The sequence below is a fragment of the Phascolarctos cinereus genome, unplaced genomic scaffold, assembly GCF_003287225.1.
Source record: "Phascolarctos cinereus isolate Bilbo 61053 unplaced genomic scaffold, phaCin_HiC Scaffold_9;HRSCAF=440, whole genome shotgun sequence".
In the NCBI taxonomy this organism is placed as follows: Eukaryota; Metazoa; Chordata; class Mammalia; order Diprotodontia; family Phascolarctidae; genus Phascolarctos; species Phascolarctos cinereus.
The window spans coordinates 101,708,221-101,723,775 of NW_027556402.1; the positions used below are offsets into that span (position 1 = coordinate 101,708,221).

At 40.2% G+C, this 15,555-nt stretch overlaps 1 protein-coding gene across 2 annotated transcripts in view; it reads right to left on the reverse strand.

Annotated features, from left to right (window-relative positions):
* Positions 1-9,459, reverse strand: part of LOC110213619 (uncharacterized) — a 141,761-nt gene extending 132,302 nt beyond the window's left edge. The window contains exon 1 of one of the 2 annotated variants that reach the window (XM_020993983.2): positions 8,874-9,459. In XM_020993983.2, the coding sequence (XP_020849642.1) occupies positions 8,874-9,129 (256 nt within the window). In that variant the 5' untranslated portion in view covers positions 9,130-9,459. The remainder of the gene's footprint in view (positions 1-8,873) is intronic. The other variant, XM_020993982.2, reaches the window with a different exon arrangement.
* Between the last annotated feature and the right edge of the window lie 6,096 nt (positions 9,460-15,555).

Here is a 15,555-nt window from a genome sequence, read left to right on the forward strand (position 1 = left end):
GATTAATTTCAAAATAGGTCCCCTTAATTTCTCCTTCATCTCGTCACTAATGCAATACTGAAATTGTTTTTTATACATTTTGATAGTAACCTGGCTAGATTTTTTGGGGGGAGGAAGTGGGGCCCAGGGTCACAAAGCTAGTAAGTGTCAAGTGTCTGGTCTGAGGTTGGATTTGAACTCAGGTCCTCCTGACTCCAGGGCTGGTGTTCTATTCACTGCACCACCTAGCTGCCCCTAGATTTCTTATGCTGCAAAATTTTAATTAGCTTCAAATATATCTTAAAATGATAGAAAAATCCGGTACTTATTATGAATGTTTTGCTTATATTTATTCCAAAGGTTAAAAAAACAAACAAACTAGATATCCATTACATATCAAAGTCTTTTGTAAAAACAGACGATCAAATACAGAGTTCATTGTATTCTATTAATACTGAAACAATTTTCACATGATTTTATTTTTTTCCAGCACGAATTTCAATTCAGTGCAATGGCAACTAGGGACTCTACCAACAAAAACATGTGGATGTAACTTGGTTTATCAATAACATCATGAACAACCAAAATATGTGGAGAAAAATCCTGCTTTAAATTTAAACATAGGATTTTATGGGTAGATAAACATGTGCTCCTTCCTCCAGGAGATTTAGGAATGTTAGGACAGCTGGCACTCAGCTATGATTTCACATGAGTAAACTTTGTCCACCAGTCTCTAATAAAAGCAATCGCACAAGCTGCACTGAGAACAAAAAAACTTTTCATCTGAGATATAAAGGGAGGACAATTTGAATTTGGGATTTTATGCTAATATGGTTAATAAAAGGTGCCAACTAAGAGCCTTAGCTCTTAGACCCACAAACTCAGGAAGGGTACAAGGAGTGGATCTGTCAAAGATCGTGGGAATAGTGAGGAAATGCATGAAAACAGAAGAGAGGAGACAAATGAACATCAGAAAAAGCAGAACAAAGCTGAAGGCTGATGGATCACTCAAATGTTCACCATATGCTGATCCCTACCAGAGGCAATTTAAAAATAAAGAGGTTTAAACTGTACTGCTAATTAAGAAGGATATTCTTGTATTTTTAAGTGTATCAAATTATAAAAGATTTTTTTTTCTGCTACAGAATGTTTTGATTATCCTGAAGCTGAATGAATAGCATAAAAACTAAACTTAAGGGAAATGCATTTGGACCAAATGATGTCTTAGTTAATCATGAAAAGGTTTTAAACAAAAAATAAAGATCCTCTACCCTTGTAAAGGACTAATCTTCATCCTTCACTTGTGCCTATGAAAGGTGAGGCACCCAGCACCCAGATATGAGATCCAGCCATGGGGACCAGAAAATTGCATCAGAGATTTTGTGTCCATACCGTGGTCCCTGAGAAGAGAGGTCTTCCCCCTACTCCAGGTTCTGGAAGGTTACGACAAAAATACTATAAGCTTTGGAAAATACTCAAGTACTGAACTAGTTACAGACTGAGTTTGAAAAATCAGAGAATTTTGGCCACTCCAAGAGATAAAAACATGACATATGAATAGTCTTGTGCAGCCCTTTTTCTGCTTCCAAGATGGCAGAAAAGGGCACCAAGAAGGACATATTTTTTTAGATTTTCTATGAACAACAAATTAATTGCTGGCATTCTTAATGTGTGATCTTCATCCAATAACCAAGAGATTAACAGGCCACTGGATAAATTTAACCATATCCAAAATGGTACTCTCATTAAAAATGAAACCTAAAAATGAAAATGTTTTAAAAATATTAAAAATGTTTTTTAAAAAAATGAACTTTAATAGGAAATTTCCTCATTTTTGTTGGTTGAATTGGTTTAAGCACATGACCAAAGGCAAGAAAAGTGATCATTTCACAAGACACTACTTGGTCATTGTCTTTGACACTTAACTATCTGCAAGACCTTAAGCAAGTCATTTAATTTTCTCTGGACCTTAATAATCTCATCCGTGAAATGAGGAGGTTGGATTACTTATGGCCTCTTGAGATTTCTTACAGCTTTTACAGTACAGAATACATATGTTTGTATTCATGAGGATAAGCAACAGAGTACTGGTAAGATAATTTGCAGTTTATATACTAAAATATGTTACAGAGGATAAATAATCCTCTAAGTAGAGCTCACATATATGTTATTCTATATAATTATATATATATATATATATTATATACATACACCTATACATATATATGTGTGTGTGTGTGTGTGGGTGGGTATACACACACACACACACACACACAGATTGATGTAAAGTCAGCAGACCCAAGAAAACAATATATACAAAAACCATAGTAAGGTAAATAGAAAAAATAACCATTAAAAATCCATAGTGAATGCTGTATTTTTTAAACTTTATTATTTTGGGGGGTTTTTTTTAGTCTATGTTTTCTTTTGCAACATGGCTAATATGGAAAAGTTTTGCATGACTGCACATGTGTAATCTATAGCTAACTGTTTGCTTTCACAAGATGGGAGTGAAGAGGGAAGGAGAGAATTTGGAACTCAAAATTTTAGAAATTGAATGTTAAAAATTTTTATTCACACATAATTGAGAAAACAATTAAAAATTAAAAAATGAGTGCTGCAAAAGCATGAAGAAGAAATATGAAAAGACACTCTCGTCTCCCCCCACCCTTTGCAGAGGTGAGAGGACCACAAGTGCATAACACTGCACATATTTTCAGAGTTTTTCAATATATTGATCAGTTATTTTTCCTCTTCTTTTTCTTTTCTTTAAAAACACTATTTGTTAAATAAGACAGCTTTCTGAGAGGAAAAATGGAGGGGAAGAATACTGGAGAAAACTATGATGATGCAAAAAAAATACACCAATAAAACTTCAAAAAAAAATTTTAAGATAGTGTAGCTAAACAGAAGCTTTGTTTAGTGACCTGCTGAGGATCAAAAGCAGAGTGACATAAGCTCATTTAAGGTGTTTGCTGGTGTTTTGGTCGCTATGTAAGGTAGAAGACGAGGAAAAACACTATCACCCAAGAGAGAAGGATTCTAGAGATGAATGAAAAGAAGGAGGAATTCAGGAGAGAAAGCTTTTTGAGCAGGAAATTCCAAAAGCCATCATGCACCACAAGGATCTGATGAAGGTTTTGCCCAGAGAAAGCCCAAGGCAGACATGATATTTATCTTCAAAGTAGGTAGTGCAGGCCAGGAAAACCGTACTCCATCTGGAGTTAGAGGGTCTAGGCTCAAATCCTGGCTCTACCATTTACTGCCTGTGCATTCTTGGACAAGTTATCTTATTTCTCTGGGGTTTAGTTTCCTTATTTCTAAAACGAGAGAGTTGAATTACATGACTTCTAGGTTCCTTCCTGCTCCAAATCTACTATCCTAAGTATTTGGAGGTTTCCATGAAAATGCTACTTCTGCCCTTTCTTCACAGTACAAAGGCTTTTGCTTCATAAACCTAAGGCCTTCACTGTGGCCTCTCACCCTCATTTGCTTCAGGCCAATGATGCTCCATCAGTGCAGCCAGTTGAAGACATGAAAGGACCCTACCCTTTTAGTGGGGATATGAACAAATGAATTAATTTTATTTGTGATTCCAAATACCGAGTGACTCATGCTCATCACCTTCCAAACAAAACAAAACACTTCCTCTGCTTCCTGGGAACAAAAAATGGAACACCCCTCAGAGCTCCTTTGTATCACTCTCTGGTCTTCTTGGAATGCCTTTTTTTCCTGAAGATGATTGGGTTGTGAACGAATCTTGAAAAGGCTCTGTGTCATGTGACTAGAGGGCTACTGATTTGCAGTTGGAAAGGACCTTAGAGGTGGCCTAGTCCAATCTGTTCATTTTACAGGTGAGGAAAATGAGAACCAGGAGAGCGAGTGACTTTCCTGCAGTTACATAAACAGTAAGTGGCATACTCAGGATCAACATGTCCTTACCCATCTTGGTCTCTATCTTCTAGATACTTTCTAGCATATCAATGTTCTTCCTTAAATGTGGCACCTAGAACTGAACATGGGGACAGCTAAGTGGCTCAGTGGATAGAACAGCTGGCCTGGAGTCAGGAGTACCTGAATTCAAATCCAGCCTCAGACACTCACTAGTTGTATGACCCTGGGCAAATCACTTAATCCTGTTTACCTCAATTTCCTCATCTGTAAAATGTGCTGGAGAAGGAAATGGCAAAGCACTCCAGCATCTTTGCCAAGAAAACCCCAAATGGGGTCACGAAGACTCATACACAACTGAACAGCAACGGTGAACAAGAACAACAAAGCAAGATAAAAGACAAAGAACTTGGATGCAAAAGGAACTCGGACCAATTCAGATTTTAAAAAGACATGTATAGAAGATGGAAATAAAGGTAAGCAAGTGAAGACAAATACAAGAGTAGTGCTGTCCTGTAAGAATTGCCAGTAAACACTAAATCCCAGAAAGATTTTAGCTTGCTAGCAAAAGCTAAAGATAATGAAAAAAACTTTTTTTAAGCTAAAAAGGAGGCAAAAGCAATACTGAAGAAAGGAGAGAACTATTTGCAGCACATGCCAACTACTAAAATTTTATTTTCTATCTGTTTTCTCTTCCATGGAGAATGATCTGTGGACTAAGAAAGAACAGAAAATGGCTGCCAAGGAGTGGAAACCATAGACAACTGAAAAACCTTGAGTTGGTTTCAAAGCGTTCAAACTGGTATGCCCAAATGAACTAGGCAAGGACAATCCTTCAGATTTCTTTCATGTCCCACAAAGTTCCCAACATTTTGCAGGGCACATCAGTAAATACTTGTTGCTTCACTAGGCTCATCTCTCTCTTTAGGACCCAATTCTCCTCCTTTATAAGGGACATTCCCCTCTCTTCATTTCCAGGTCCCATTTCAGTTAGGTCTCTTCTCTCAGCTCTCAAATGATCCATAGTTAAATTATTAGCTGCTCTTGATACTCCCACCCTGTATCTCCTGTTAGAATCACAGAATGTTAGATCTGGAAGGAACTGTAGACACCTGCTAGTTTTGGTGGCAGTCAGGGATAGAATCTAGATCTCTAGACCACTAATCTAGCATTTTCCATGCTAGTGATTGAATTACATAGAATCACAGAATGATAGAATGAGTCAGGAGTAACATAGTTCAACCCACACCCAAACAAGAATCTTTTTTACATTTTATCTTGCAATTGGTCAACCAGCCTTCTAGTGAAGGGGAATAAGCTGCCTCTTAAAGCAATACAGTCCCACAGTATTAGGAAAATACTCCAGTTTTCCTGACATCTTACCCCAAATCACTTATCTGCAATTTCTACCTGTTGTTCATAGTTCTGGACTCTAGAATGATGCAAAACATGTCTGATCCCACTTCCACGTTACAGCCCTTCAAATACTTGAAATCAGTCATGTTCTCCCAAGTTTTCATGTTGTTCAGTTGATTTTCAGTCAAATCCTACTCTTTGTGACCCTGTTTGGGGTTTTCTTGGAAAAGATATTGGAATGGCATTGTCTTCTCCAGCTCATTTTACAGATGAGGAATTGTGGCAAATAGGGTTAAGTGACTTGCCCAGGGTCACATAACTAGTAAGGGTCTAAGGTTGGATTTGAACTCAAGTCCTCCTGTGGCCAGGCCTGGTTGTACATCCACTGTACCACCTAGTTTCCCTAAATCTATTCTTCTTCTGGTTAAACAATCACCTGTGAAACTGAATTTCCTAAGGTATAGCTTTGATCATGTCACCCTCCTATTCCATAAACCCCACTGGCTGCCTACTACTTCCAAAATGAAATATAAAACCCTATGTTTGGCTCTTAACATTCTTCACAACCTGAAGTTTCCTCCTTTCACAATCTTCTTACACCTTACTAACCTTCCATTTACCCACTATGTGGTGACACTGGGCTCCTTGATGTTCCTTGAACATATCACTCTATCTTCTAACTCCCGATGTTTTCACTGGTTCATACCTACTATGTTCTCTCTCCTCATCTCCACCTTCTGGCTTCTCTGGCTTCTTTCAAGTCTCACCCAAAGTCCCATCTTCTGGAAGAAGCCTCCCAGTCCTTCTTAATCTTAGTGTCTTCCCTCTGAGATTGTATACGTAATGTTTGTACACAGTTGTTTGCATTTTGTCTCTCCCATTAAACCATGAGCACCTTGAGAGGAGGGACTGTTTTTTGCCTTTCTTTGTATCCTCGGCACTCAGCATGGAGACTGGCACATAATAGGTGCTTAGTAAATACTTCTTGGCTTGACTAAACAATCATAGTTCCTTCAACCCATGAGGTCTGAGCATTGCACAGTCCAGTGGGATTATTACCTTTCTGGCCCTGCACACTATATTTATTTTAATAAAACCTAAGATTATATTAGCTTTTTTAGTGGCCATATCACACTGTTAATTCATAATGAGATCTACTAAACCTCCCCTTAAATATTTTTTTTCAGAGGAACTGTTGTCTAGCCATGCCACCCTCATCTTATTATTTATTAAGTGAATTTTTAAATCCAAGTATAAGACTTTAAATTTATCCATATTAAATTTTACCTCATTAGATTTAGTCCAATATTTTAGCCTGTTGAGATCTTTAGGGATCTTGATTCTATTATCCAATGTGATAACTATCTTCCCAGCTTCATGTCATCCCCAAGTTAGATAAGCAAGCTATCTATGTTTTTATCTGAGCCACTGATAAAAAACAAACATTGAAAGGTATAAAACCAAGAACTAATCACTAGAACATTCCACTAGAGACATCCTTCTGAAATGACATTGATCTATTAAATACTCTTCTTTCTGACTATTCAACTGCTTCCAAATCCATCTATCTGTACTACATCATTAGCCTATCACTCTCCATCTTTTCACAGGACACTAGAAATGACTCTGTACAATATTAAGGGACTCTACATTTGAATGGGGGTTCCTGAAATCCAAAAAGTCCTCAAGTTCAAAAGTATACGTATAGTTAGGCAGAATTATGGGTCACAATGGCAAGAAGTAGGTAAGATAGTTGAGGGTATGGTCAGCACTCATACGACTGTAAGCAGGAGCACCTACCTATCCCAGGGGTGAGGAACCTGCAGCCTCAAGGCCACATGTGGCCTTCTAGGTCCTCAAGTGTGGCTCTTTGACTGAATCCAAACTTCATAGAACAAATTTCCTTAATAAAAATACTTGTTCTATAAAACTTGGCCTCAGTCAAAAGGCCACACCCGAGGACCTAGAAGGCCACATGTGGCCTTATATTTCATTAATTCTTCCCATTTCACTAGGAAATCTCTATAATAAAATCAATATTCCACGGCCTAACTTCTATAAACCACTAGCTTCTTCCTCCTATGCCACACCAACATGGTGGTAACTCTGGGTTCTTAAAGACTGTGCCAGTGAATGCAAGCTGTCAAAAATCCTACCAAGCTAGAAAACTCTGAAGTACAGGGTATCCAGAGGACTTGGCCAGGTCAGGTCTGAAAGGTTCATAACCAGAAAAGTAGACATCTAGTGAAGATTTTTAATTATTTTTAGTTATAGCAATCTTTTAGGCATAGAAGATTTTGAGCTGAATCAGTGTTGGGCTCCAATGAAATCATAAATCATTTGACATGCTGACCTAACTTTTGTAAATAATCATTACAGTAACCAGCCAGGCCATGGCGATACACACACACGTATGTATACACATGTATGTATGCATGTATGTATGTATGTATACACTTCCCCCACTCCCTTTTGAGTCTCTTTGTCCTTAACACTGCTTTGTTTCTTGACATGATTTCTTCCTCATTGTCAAAAGGAAAAAAGGGCTTTAATGAAGCAATCTCGGCATTTTTATGACAACACTCACCCTCCTTCAAACGTCATGCACAAAGTTCTTACCTCAGCTCTGCCTTATATGATTGTTCTGCATAAATAACATTCTCTCCTTCCTCTTGTTCAATATTTCCCCCCTCCAAAGCATAAGGCTTGTCTCTTTCCTTGACAAAATTTAAAAAAAAAGCCAAAAACAAAACAAAACACAAAAATCCCCCTCACTGTGCTGCAATAACACACTCTACTATTTTGAGTCTAGCATTCCTGCTGAGTGCTAAGAAGAGTGAATGTGAGGAGCGGTAGACAGGCATAGACCAAGACCAAGAGAAACAGCTACAGAGAGAGACAGAGACAGAGACAGACAGACAGACAGAGAGAGAGACAGACAGAGAGAGAGAGAGACAGACAGACAGACACAGACACACAGAGAGACAGAAACAGAAAGGCAGAGACAGAGAGACACAGAGAGACAGCACAGACACAGACACACACAAAGACAGAGAGAATTCATGTTGTTTCACCCCATTAGACGAGACTGAAGGCTTCTTGAGAGCAGGAATTGATTATTTTTACCTTTCTTTGTATCCCTAGAGTTTAGAATGCCTCAAACACAGTAAACGCTTAATTAAATGCTTGTTGACTTGACTGAGAAGAGATAGAGTCAGGGACAGAGAAACAAAGATTTTTGGCAGAGAGAGAGGGAAGTAATGACACAGACACACATCCCAAACAGCAAAACATAATAAAAACAGGGCGCATGGCACGTTACAACCGGGAGAGGGAGGAAGACACTTCTAGGAGAGAAACTGGGTAAGAGCACGGACTCATTGCCCACACTCTCTCTCTCCCGAGGGGGAAAGGACCAGGAGCAGGCCATGGTGCCGGGCGAGGCTCCGTGGCAGGGAAGGAGCCTCAGAACTTCGTCGGCCCTGCTGGCCAGGACAGCAGCCTTGCCCTATCGCCTCGCACGCTGAGCTCCGGCCCCATCCAAGCTTGTAGCATCAGGCCGAGATGGGCAGCCAGGGGGCCGAGGCAGGGCGAGGGCAGGCCAGGCGCGGGCAGGAGCGCGGGCGGGCGGGCTGTGCTGCTGTTACCTGAGGCCGCCGTGTCTCCCCAGAAAGCGGAGGCGCAGCCGATCCGCACGGTGCGCGTCCCCTCGCATCCTTCTCCTCTCCCGGGACCGTCCCCGAGGGTTCCGACCTTCGTCCCCAGCAGGCGGGACGCGGCGCAGCCGGAGGCAGGCACCCGCAGGCGCCGAAGCCCGAGCCCGAGCCCGAGCCCGATCCGGAGCCAGGCAGCCGGGACTGGCCCCCGCAGCGGCAGCAGCAGCAGCGTCCGGGGGCTGCTCATGGCAGCGAGGCCTTGAGGCTCTCTCAAGCGCTTCTTCGTGCCGGGTCCCGAGATCCCGGAGGGCCACAGTCACCACCGAGTTAGAGGAGGCGGGGAAGCTCGGAACCCAACAAACTGGCAGTTAAAAACTCCTTCCCTCTTCCTCCTTTTCTGGGCTGGGTGGGGAGCGCCTCCAAACTGTTGCCCTCACCACCCCCTGCAGGCCGGCCCGGGACTGCACCGCTCGCCTCTGCCCAACAATGCCCTCGCGATCCCTCCATCTGGTCATCTTGTCATGTGCCCTTCACCCTAGTCCCGGGCACCAGAGGTTTGGGAGTTGGGAAAGGCCGAGGGGAAACAAACTTTTCGTCCATTTGTTTGCGCAATTCATTGAGTACCGTCTGCCGGTTCGTCTCTCTCTAGCCCCTCCTCACTGTTCTCTGTAGCTCTTGTTTCCTCTCTATCTCTCAAAGTTTAACGTCTATTAGGAGTAGTTGCACTTTAATATTTTAAAAAGATTCTTGAAGATAAGCCTTCATGACCCAAATAATAGTAGACTATAAAATGTCTGATAACGGGAAGAGGAAACAAGACAGTGGGGGCTTGATCATCAGGTTATCCTTGATTATGTGATCCATTTTTCTGATGTACTATAGGTACCTTCCAAAGTATAAAGGGGGCAAGGTTCAAGGTCTGAAATCTATCTTTTTCCTTTTCTGGAAATAGTTCTCTCTCCTCCCTCTGCCTCTCCCTCCCACTGTCTTTCTTCCCGTCACATACTACTCTTTTAGAATCTCTCTCCTAAGCAGTTATTGGTACTTCTGCAGGTACTGGCCCAGACCTCTGCCTAGCCACTCCTCCTCCTTCGCCAATATGATGGTAATCTAAGCAGGAAAGACACTTGGCACATCACGGTATCTGAGCCCAGTACCAGAATGAAAGGTCTTGACATTTTGGCGTCGTAGGATTTAGAACTGAGGTAGAACTTAGAGGGCATATAATTCTACTCTCCCATTTTACAAGTGAGAAAACTGAGACCCAACGAGTCTATGGTCATAGAGAAGTGAAGAAGCAATGATCTAAATATATAGCGTCTGAATCCAGAGTCAGTCCAGAGAAGAGAGAGCTCTTCTCATAGGCACATACTGCTACAGGTGCTCTTCCCTGGGGTGCGCTGCTCAATCATGCCTATGAAACCTAAAACTAGATTTTAGACTGCTTGAGGGTAGCGGCTACATCTTACTTATCCTTATGTCTTTCCAGTCTTTTTCACATTACATGACACATTACACTTCAATATCGCTGAGGATACTCCCGCTATTGTCATAGTGTAACACATCCATACTTTATCACTCTATGTGGTTCTTTTCCTCTTTCAATAAAACTCCATAAAGGAACTACTCAATACTATGTTCCATGCTAAGTACTAGGGAAATTAAAACTAGAAGAATGAGCATGTTGCACAAATACAGCTTGAATTGCAATTTTTGGGGGGAATATAAAACTTCATTTTCAGGAAGACACAATCTTTTCTCCTCTCATCTTCCTCCCTCCCTTCTACCCAAATGTTGCTCAAGTATTAGCGCCAGACGTGTGAGATATACCACCTGTATATCGCTGTTTTATTATAATGCTTTTATACTTTGATGAATTTCTGACTTATCAATATGGGTGCTCTCCCCAGAAGTACAAATTGCAACCAAGCTACACTTTCTCCTCCTACATAAATCATATGCTGTAAGTATTCACAAGGGACTATAGTAGACTAGGGGACTTCCTCTGGATCCTTTGACATTATGTTGATTAAAAATGAAGGAGACCTCTGATTTTCCCTTGCTATAGTGTTACTCACAAAATATCAAAAGATATTGGTCTGGGGGTCGCTAGGTGGCGCAGTTAATAGAGCTCTGGCCTTGGAGTCAGGAGGACTCCAATTCAAATCCAGCCTCAGACAAGTAACACTTACTAGCTGTGTAACCCTGGGCAAGTCACTTAACCCCAATCGCCTCACCAAAAAAAAAAAATCTAAACAAACTTTTCCAATCATACATCTCTTTCAAAATATCTTTAATGCATTTTTCCTGTGCAATTCTTTTGCTGATTATATGTTACAAAAAGGCAGTGTTGTCTAATGGGGAGATAATTGGCCTTAAACTAAGGAAGACTAGGGTTCATGACCTACTTGTAAGACATACTTTGTGACTCTTTGACTGTGAATGACATGGTAAAGGAAATTAAAGGAAACTTTTGCACTAGGAGATATCCACATTGATGAAAGTAAAAGTTTAGAACAAATGTTATTTGTACACATATTCTATCTGTATGTATATAGAAGATAAGATCGTTAAAAGTAGGGCTTGTTTCATTCTTTGAATTTGTTTCCTGAGCTCCTAGAATGGTTCCTGACACAGAATAGGCACTTTACAAATGCTTGTTGATTTAGTGATTGTATATGAAAGTGTGTATGTGTATATGTGTGTGTCTGTGTGTGTATGCATGTGTGTACATCTACTCTGTACTTCTACTACGAGATTCTACTATGCATCATTCCCTCATACACATACTTAATACAAATATACATACATACATGTCTGAGTGTGTGTGTGCGTGTGTGTGTGTGTGTGTGTGTGTGTGCATTTTCAAGGACTGCTTCATAGTTTCATGGTTCATAGTCATGCAGCAACATGAAGATTGAAATACCAAAAGATTGATCTTTTAGGTAGGAGCTGGGGGCCATTAAGTATACTGTGATGTTTCCCAAAGATAATCCAGATGCTTCTTATCCCCCTATGTGTAACATAATCTGGACAATAGGCAGTTCCTTGTTTTTTGTTTATTTGTTTTGTTGTAGGGGTAGTTGGGTTAAACTTGAGTGATTATCAGTCTCATTTACAAGGCCTTACAATGTTGTAGGGCTTGGTGAAAGCAGGATAATGTAATCCATCAACTGGAACATTTGGAGGATCTCATAGTTCTAAAGGGAATTTCTCTTTCATTTGGACTTGGTGCTGAACATATTCCTTGACAACTGTTAGTGCCTTTGGCAAGCATATAACTTTGTTTTTTACACTGCTTGACAAGAATAGTTAGAGGGTTGTTGAACAAAATTATCTCTGGTGTCACATCTTTCAGAATTTTGTATAATTTTGACATACCAATAGGATTCACTTTGTCATAGGAGGACCTTTAAAGTGGAGGGTTTTTTGGGGGTTTTTTTGTTTTTTTTTGTTTTTTTTTGTTTTTTCTTTTTGGTGAGGCAATCAGGGTTAAGTGACTTGCTCAGGGTCACACAGCTAGTAAATGTCATGTGTCTAAGACTAGATTTGAACTCAGGTCTTCCTGTCTCCAAGGCCAGAGCTCTATCCACTGCTGCCCCCAAGGTAGTGTTTTGTGCTACCAAATCAAATGTATTTCATGGTCACCATATAAGCACAATGGGATTTTACATTCTCTGTGCCTTTCAGTGACTGTAAAAATGTCTATAGAATACTGTTTGTGAGACCTTGACTTTTCCTTAGATATTTTGTGGATATTAATGATTATCAAGGATAAATGACCTAGAATAAATGAGTAAATTATTCTCGGGAAGATTTTGTTGGAAAATAGGAGTATGAGTCCATATGTTCTTGGTCAGTTTAGGGAGCGCATGGGAATTATTTTTTTCAAAGAGATTGGCATCCTTCCCTCTTTCAGATAGCTTAAGAAATGATCCCTCAGCCTAGTTACAATTATTTTGGCTCTAGCGAGGACGTATTTTGTATGTATTTAGTTTAGTCCAGGTGCTCATCTCTATTTTCTTTAGTGCCATTTCAATTTCCTCATGCCATGTTTCAGGGGCTGTGATGCTATAGCCATGTGCTCTGATGGCATAATCTTTCAGAGTCACCTCCACACAGTGGTGTTCTGGTAAATGTTTAACAATCAGCTCACATGGGGAAAGTTCCATGTGATGGTTTCAATATTAATAATGGAGAAACATATGTATATATATGTGTATATATATATGTATATATATATACATACATATATATAACGATAGAATATAATAGCTGGGGGTGGAGGGATCAGGAGAGGGGGGCTGCATGTTACAATGGCTTTGGAGTCATAGGACATAGGACATAGATTTAAATTTTACTTCTAATGCTTAACACCTGCATGACTTTAGGTACATAATTAAGTCCTTTTGGACCTCATTTTCCTCGTTTGTAAAAATGAAGTTGGGCTAGAGATCTTCTGAGTTTCATTTGAGCTCTTGATCTATGATGATAGGATCATATGTAAAAGATGGAACTTGATCTGAATTTTAAAGGATCCAGGGATTCCAAAAAGAGAGGAGAGGGGTGCTGGAGGTAACATTCCGGGAATAGGGGACAGCCAATGCAAAGGCACAGAGCTGGCAGATAGTAGAGCATCCCATTTAAGGAACAGCAATCAGGTTAGTGCAGCTGAACCACAGAGTGAATCGGGGAGACTAATGTAAGAAGCTTGGAAAAGTAGGAAGGGGACAGGTTGGAAAAAGCTTTAAGTGCCAATTGCATTGAAATACAGTTATTAAAATATTTTAAAAATCAAGTTCACAGATCCCAGGTGAAGAACCACTGCCTGTTATATCCATTCACTGGTCGCAATGATCTCCTATCCAGAATACCAATGACTAAGTTAATATTGCTAAGTGGTCTAAAGCCCGAGTGATTCTGAGCATCTTCTAGCCCTTTCTCTGCCTACTCTGTCAGTGTCCTTGAAGAAACAGAAAGGGGGCTGTGGGGATTGAGAGCCATGTTTATATTTTTTGTTATTTTGTGGGATGCCATGGCCAAAGAGTTAACTCCACATGGCTATTCTTCTGGTTATGAGTCCCTCTGCATTTAGTTAGGCTATTATTGCACAGAAAACTGACATAGTATATTTCTGAGACTATACTTAAAGCCTTTCTGCCATGGTAGAGTTTTCCAGAGCCTATGATCTGATAGCATAATCTTTGAAAGTTACCTCCACACAGTGGTGTACTGGTAAATGTTTAACAACCAGCTCACATGGAGAAAGGGGAGAGATACATACATACATGCACACATATACATACACATACATATAAATATATAGGTAAGTTTATTATAAATTTTAGTGATAACAAAGGATGTATAGCACACAATGTGTAAATAATAATAAAGTATACTCTACTCTTTATCATGAATGTCATAGAGTCAATTGATTTTCACCAAATGTTTTTATTGATTTTTGCTGAACTCATGTATCTAGCCAACCAGTGGTTGCAATTCACGTATGATTTGACAAATAAAGTTTCATCCCAATCCACTAACTTTTCCTAATAAATTTATTGTCTTTACATCATCTAGTGTTAAACTATTTTTTACCCTTGTGCAAATTATATTAATTAAACTGAAATCCTCAATTAGCTTTACCACTTCTGATTGAAATAGTGCTAAATATCTTTTAGCTTTTTGTGCAGTTGCAGGGATTGGAATTTTGTTTGATTCTACATTTATTATCTGCCGCGAGCACCTGCGTCCGCGGCCGTGGTCTGATGCTGGCAGAGTGTGAAGAGAGAAAGAATCACAGGCCGGTGGAAGATGTGAAGAACAAACTCGTTTATTGATCTGAGGGCTCAGGCTTCTATAGCAATAGTAACATTATTTTCCATGAAAAGCACAAACCTAATTAAGTGATTTCCTGACTTCCTTGTACCTTGTCTGTTACTTTCTTTCCTGCATCCTGTCCTGTACCCCATCCGTTTCCTCCCTTCCTGCATCCTGTTCTCAAGAGACGGGGGGTGGGGGTGGGGGTGAGCCGACATCCTGAGTTTCACAGCTGTCGGGCTTAGTACAAGCTATAGGTAAGACCCGGGCTGGCCTGCCCTCCAACTCCCCCAAAGCCGGCCCTCTACATCTCCCCCTTTCTTCTGTTCTAGCTTGAGAACGTGGGATGCACATCAGGAGAAAACTCAAGAGTAACAAGAATACTATCAGGGTACGAAATGCAACAGCAAACTTGAAATATTCTGGAAAGTGTTAAGTTGCTTGATACAGTACAACAGCTTATAAACAATATCTTGAGGATCAATACCATCCATGTTATATTTTTGGAATGCCAAGTGCCCTAAAGCTTATTCATTATTTCATCAGGAGTTACACTGGTAGTATTAGAAAGCAAATAGGGAGTTACACAAACAAAAGTATAGTGGTAATCACATTTCAAGTTACAGGTTTAACCCAAAGGGGGGTAAGGCATATAAGTCCAATGTAATCATGACTCTGTCCCAGAGCCATCTGTGACAGTCATCATTGCAAAAAGGACAGTCAACATCTTATTATTGGCTCTTCATCTTCTCGGTCTTGCCTTCCTCCTCTGCTTGTCTCTCCAACCAGTTTTTCCTTTGATGCTCAGGGTCTCTATCCCTCTGATCAGTATGCTGACAGGTGCAGATGTTCC